This window comes from Hipposideros armiger, unplaced genomic scaffold (genome assembly GCF_001890085.2).
Source record: "Hipposideros armiger isolate ML-2016 unplaced genomic scaffold, ASM189008v1 scaffold_19, whole genome shotgun sequence".
Taxonomy (NCBI): domain Eukaryota; kingdom Metazoa; phylum Chordata; class Mammalia; order Chiroptera; family Hipposideridae; genus Hipposideros; species Hipposideros armiger.
The window spans coordinates 2,272,098-2,278,097 of NW_017731369.1; the positions used below are offsets into that span (position 1 = coordinate 2,272,098).

A 6,000-nucleotide genomic window follows, 5' to 3' on the forward strand; every position below is an offset into this window, starting at 1 on the left:
GGGTATGTGCCAGTGTGTGCCCTCTGGTCCAAGCTGGTAAGGGTCCAAGTGGGTGAGCACCTGACTCTACGTTTGTGCCTGAGCATGTGTGCGTGGTTTCTCCCAGATCTCATGGTTTTCAAACTTGTTCTAGAACAGTGGACCTTTGTTCAAAGGAAATCATACCTGAAGGCTTCTGGTAGCACAGTTTGGAAAACAGTGATATAGAAGAAACCATCCTTTTGGGCATTACCTGATAGACCTCTCCATTGGTCCTAAAACAGAGGGCTGCTCTGCCATTTGGAGGGAAGGGTCCCAGCCACGTGGGCCTGTGAGCCTCCTGGCTGTTTCCCTTTGTGCAGGCCAGTGCCTTGCCTCCCAGGCAGCCTGCCAGAAAGGAGAGCTTGAGGGAAGCAAAGCCGCTTCCCCTGAGTCCACTCTGGGCCAGCTCTCTGGACCCACCAGGCAGCTTCTCCTACTAGACTTCAAGACCGGGACCCCAATATCTGAGGAAAGTTAATATATCTTGGATTTCCCCGGAGATCTCTGATTTCTAACATCCCAAGTCCAGGGTCCTCATCCAGGGCCTGGAAACTCAGCACCTTCAGGCCCAGGCAGGTTATGCATGTGTCGGAGTGGTGGGGTCTTGTCTGCTCTACCAGAAGTCCATCAATTTCAACTTGAAAACAAAATTCCATGCCAGTGAAATAAAACACATCAGGTTGCTGCCAGCTTATCAAAGCCAACAATTGAAAAGTAAAAGAATTTTCAGAATTCTGGTGTCTAAACCTCTTATACTCTTGCACTGGTTTTCTCAAGAGACTGCTCTGTTAGACCATGCATGATTGATAGTGCTGCGAAAGTCTCACTGAATTAAAGGTCATGTTAGAACAGACCCCTGTCTGTACATCTGAAATAGCCCCACACTTGAAGATCAAAACAAAATGCAAACAAATGATCCCAACCCCACCCACTTCTCTTACTCAAAAAAGGGGAACATAAAGCTATGCAACCATATTCAGCAAGGGAAACGCACCAGTGCTGAGCTCACTGCCCCCGAGCCCTGCTAGGAGCCACAGACTTTCACAGGCAGGACTTTCACAGGCCTGAGGGACCCCAGCTGGACCCTGCCAGACTCAGCACTGACCGTGTCCTCCTGTTTCCCCAGCACTGCAGAGAGCGGCCCCGGTCCATGGTGGTCATCGAAGTGTTCACCCCCGTGGTCCAGAGAATCCTCAAGCATAACATGGTGAGTTCCCTGACCTCCCTGACTGCAAAGCCAGAGGAGATGGTCACAAGGCCTCCCCAGCCTTGCACTTTTCCAGAGATTTGGGGATGGGATTGGCTGGCCTGACAGCCCAGGACTGTCTTTGGGATTCTGTGTATGTTGGGGGTTTTGTGCAGCCTGTCCCCCTTTGGTTCTATCTTTTTCTAGTAAGACAACAGGAAGAATCTTTTCATAGGAGGTAAGAATAACAAATTGTATGGCTGGGGGAGAAGAGATACATCTGTGTGAAGAGCCACAAATCATGTCTGTAGATACTCTGCCCTCTAGGAGGGGGGTAGAACCCCTCAGTCCCTCACTGGGAGTTGTCCACAGTGACGTCCTTTTAAAGTGCACTGGCTGGAAATGGGGAAAGAGTGACTACAGTGGAGAAACCTGACAGCCACAACCTGGGCCAGGTCATCAAGGTCAATATCAACAGTGATGTATGTCATGGTGATAATATGTGCCCTGGATATGGCGTGATGAGAAGATCTCTGGGTCTTCCGCTCTCAAACCCACAATCCCTGTCTAATCAAGAGAAAAACATCAGACCAACCCCAATTGAGGGACATTCTACAGACCTCCTTAAAACTGTCCACGTCATGAAACACTAGGAACGTCTGAGAAACTGTCCTAGGCTAGAGGCCCTAAGGAGACATGACCACTAAATGTGATGGGGTATCTGGGTGGGATCCTAGCACAGAAAAAGGGCCTTAGGGGAAAACTGAGGAAATCTGAATTAAGTATAGATCTCATTCAGTTGACTTTTTAAAAATACAGTGGCAGAATTGAATTGCACATTTACAGTAGACCAGGCACTTGTAGTCTGTGTGGCCCCTTGGCGTTCTCTGATCGGTTTAATGAGAGCAGCAAATACTGTTTTCTCTGTATTACATGTGGGGACGCTGAGACTTAGCAAGGTCTGTTTACTGGCCCCCTGGCCACAGCTAAGAATAAGCATAACTAACCTCTACTCACAGATATTTATTGAACATCTTCTCAGAGCCAGACACATTGTGCCTTTAAGTGTTTTATGTCATTTAGCCCTCATGACAGCCCGTGACCTCCTATTACAGATGAGGAGGCTGAGACCCAGAAGGTTCCATAGGTTACTCAGGGAACCTATGAGTAGCCATGATTACTCGTGAGTGGTACCAAAGAGCAGGCCGTCTGAAGCGAGGGCTGGTGTTCCAACATGCTCTACCCCGCCAGCCACCAGCCTAGACTCAAGTTCACCTCGATGACATGAAGGCATTGGTGTAATGCAGCACAGGTTGGGCCACTGAATCAGTTGTGGGGTGCCCATGACTACTGCCCCCTGCCCTGTCAAGATTTATTTAGCATATGAAAACAGCTCTGAAAAAGGGTTTGTGGAGTAGCTTTCCTGTCTCCACACCATGTCCCTAAAGAATATTATGTAGCCTCTCCCCCTTCCCCAATCCGGAATGGAAACATATGCCCGTGCTATTTACCCTTCTCCCGCGCTCATGGCAGACATCATTAATCGATGGCAGCGCTCTTCCTGCAGAGCCCAGGGATAGCTTCAGAATCTCTCCCAACACAGCATTCTAGGCAGCCACCACCAACTCAACCCTGTTGGTACCATACAAATTCTGTTGACCATTCTCTACCCTGAACGGTCAAACGCCATAACTGAATTGTTGCTTATGTCTGAGAACTTTCTTGGTTTGAGATAAATGCATTTCTTGTTTTTTGAACACAAAGAGAGGGATACTCCTTTTTGATTCTTTCTCTAGGACTAAGAAAGAAACTCCCTATTTGGTGGGGGTGGGGGCGGGGGCGGGGGTGAACGTGTCCTGCCTTAATTTGGGCTTTAGTGGTTTCAAGGGTACTCTGACTGGACAGCTGGGAGGGAAGGGTCTCTGATTGTTGACTTTAAAATCACTGTGGATGTGGTGTGAAGAGAGGGCCGTATCCTTTCATAGTCCAGAGCAAAGGTTCTGGAGTTTCTTTTGCAAAGGACCTTTTCCTATCACAATTTGTCAACGATAGAGCCACACTGCAGGGCATGCTGGCGGGCCCATGCCTCTCAGCTCATAAACACTTTTGCATATTCCGTGGTAGTAAATAGACTGTTTAAGAAGGGTTCTTTTGGGACATCTGCCTTCAAAGGGAAAAAAGTAAAAATTCAGGCAGCCTCCCACAGCTTCACCATACAACATCTCCCTTATATTTGGCTAGTTTTATGGGCTTGGAGTGTTGACCATGTAATAATTTTCTGGATAAAAATCAGAACGGCTACAGGGCAAATCCAGGATTTATAGCGTCTGTTGTGGCCTGGCAGAGATCAGAGACCCTCAGGCATGAACTCTCACTTCACCTTTAAAGAACTTCCCCTAAGTGATCCTTGAGTCTGAGGATGCTATAAAGTGTCTACTTAATTGTATGCCATGTCGGGAGAGAACTGTGGACGGGACCAAGGCGGAGCAGCCTTTCCTGCAGAACAGATATGGGCTAAGCAGTAACTGTGGCTTACACCAGGTGTGGGAAGCACAGCAGACCTTTGGTGTCCCTCACGCAACACTCCTTTAGCTTGGTAATCGGCCGCAGGCCAGAGGCATCATTTTGGAGCTGGGGCTCTCTGCTGGTGGGGGGAGTCTAGTCACCGGTTAGTGAGTGTCCCTAGCCTGCCACCAGCCATGGGCCTGTCAGCATAGCATGACCAGTGACGTGTCTGCATCCCACATGCACTGTTCCTCATTAAGGAGGCACGGGAACATTTGGGAAATGGGGGAAATCGTACACCACAGTGATGTTCCGGGATGTTGGAGCTTCTCCCATTCTCTGAGTGCATCTTTCGTAAACATATCATGGGCCTCAATTTCATGGATGAGCAAACTGAATCTTAGAGAGGCTGAGTCTCAAAGCGTGTTACTCATTGGGCAGAAAGTAAAATTAGATACATATGGAAGCAGCCCTTTCTCATGCCCCCCCTGGAGATTCTAAACAACTGCATCCCCAGTAATGACTGGTCCCTGTGCCCACGTGCCACTTACTAGAATGTTCTTGTTGTGGCACAGGAGGCCAGGTGTGGCTGTGGTCCCTCGTGGAGCCCTGAGTGGTCTGACCTCCTGTTTTTCCAAAGAGACAAAATGTCCCTCACTCATATGTTGTAAGGCCACCAGCCCCGTCTCTAATGTTCAGTGATGGTGGCTTATACCAGGTGTGGGAAGCACGTGGCATAAGGAAATGACCTTGACTATCCAGAAATCTAATAGCAACGATAATGGCAGTTACTTTTAGCAGGGTTCAGTTAAAGTAGTTTTCATAGCATCATAAAACCTTAGATATGCAAAGGGGCCTAGGAATCAGTTCTTCCAAACCTCATTCCACAGTAGGAACAGTGAGGCCCAGAGAGGGGCATGACAGCCCAAGGCCACATAGCTTTCCTGTCACCCTTTCCCAGGGAACGAGGGGACTCTGGGCGTCATCCTCAATTTGAAAGCACATTCAAGCTTCAATCTTGTCTACATGCAGGGAGCTCATCTTCTAGTCAAGTCCTCTGTGTGTGTGTGTGTGTGTGTGTGTGTGTGTGTGTGCGTGCGTGCGTGCGTGCACGCGCATGCGTGCGCGCATGTACACACACTTGTATGTGTATATATGTATGTCCATGTGTGCATACATGTATACATATATGAGTGTGCATGTTTGGGGGGGTGCGTGCACATATATGTATGCTCTTCCTGAGCTTTTTCCATGGCTTCTGCTGCCCTCCAGATGCAAAGGCACAATCCTAGTAGTCAGGATGTAATCAGAGGAGCCCCCCATTGTCTTGAGGACCCTAATTCAGTCCCTTGGACTCCAGGTGAAGAAGCATGGGCAGCTCTAGAAGTGGTTCTGTGAGCTGGCCGCAGGGTGTGGGGGAGACACATTCCACTCAGAGCTTTCATGAGAGCCCATGGGATCAGTTAGATCCATCAGGAGAGTCTCCACTGGTTTTGTTTTAGATGAGAGTCCTGATTCAGGTTGCTTTTTATTGAGTGGGTTCCACTGAGCAAGGACAGGAGGGACAGACGAGTTTGGAGACCACCAGGCTGCCCTCCGGCTGGCCAACCTCAAGACCACACTGACTTGCCCTCCTGACTGTTTAAAATGCAGCTCACAGGGTTAAACGTCCAGTAACGAAGCCTCTGGTCCCTACCCGTGGACCTGGGACTGGACGCAGCATCCTTTCCTGGCCCACGCTTCCCTCTCCTGCGCCGCCTGTGTTTCTTCTGACAAGGCCTCCGAGCCGACAGTCACCGCGGAGATTGCCTTTCCGCACTTAGCTGAGCTCTGTCACCTGCCCCGTTAACATGCTGCAGGGGACGTGAGAAAATGTCAGTCTCCAATAATGTCACTCATTGGAGCAGGCAGAGCCCCTCTGCCTTGCTTGGTGACCCTTAATTAGGCTTCAGCTGAGGTAAACTATGGGCGCCCATTAGCTGAGCTGGTTGCGGTACATGGACTGTTGTCCCCACACCCCGCCTGCCCGCCCCCCAGGCGGGGAGCCCAGCCTTTTTCTAATGTTGGACAGATTATTATCACTGACCCACAGTCATGTGCCAGCCACCTTCCCTCTGCACCTACTCACCGCCCAAACACACGCACCTCCCTTCCCAGGCCACCACACACACACACACACACCTCCTCCAACACCCCATGTCTCTGTCACACTCCACGTCTCACACATACCTCCTTCTGTACCCCACATCTTTTACGCACGCCCCTCCTCCCACACTCCACGTCTGTCA

General features: G+C 49.8%; 1 protein-coding gene across 1 annotated transcript in view; it reads left to right on the plus strand.

Moving 5' to 3' along the window:
- Positions 1-6,000, plus strand: part of CMIP (c-Maf inducing protein) — a 238,680-nt gene that overhangs the window by 195,716 nt on the left and 36,964 nt on the right. The window contains exon 7 of the mRNA XM_019634902.1: positions 1,148-1,228. Coding sequence (XP_019490447.1) covers positions 1,148-1,228 — 81 coding nt within the window. The remainder of the gene's footprint in view (positions 1-1,147; positions 1,229-6,000) is intronic.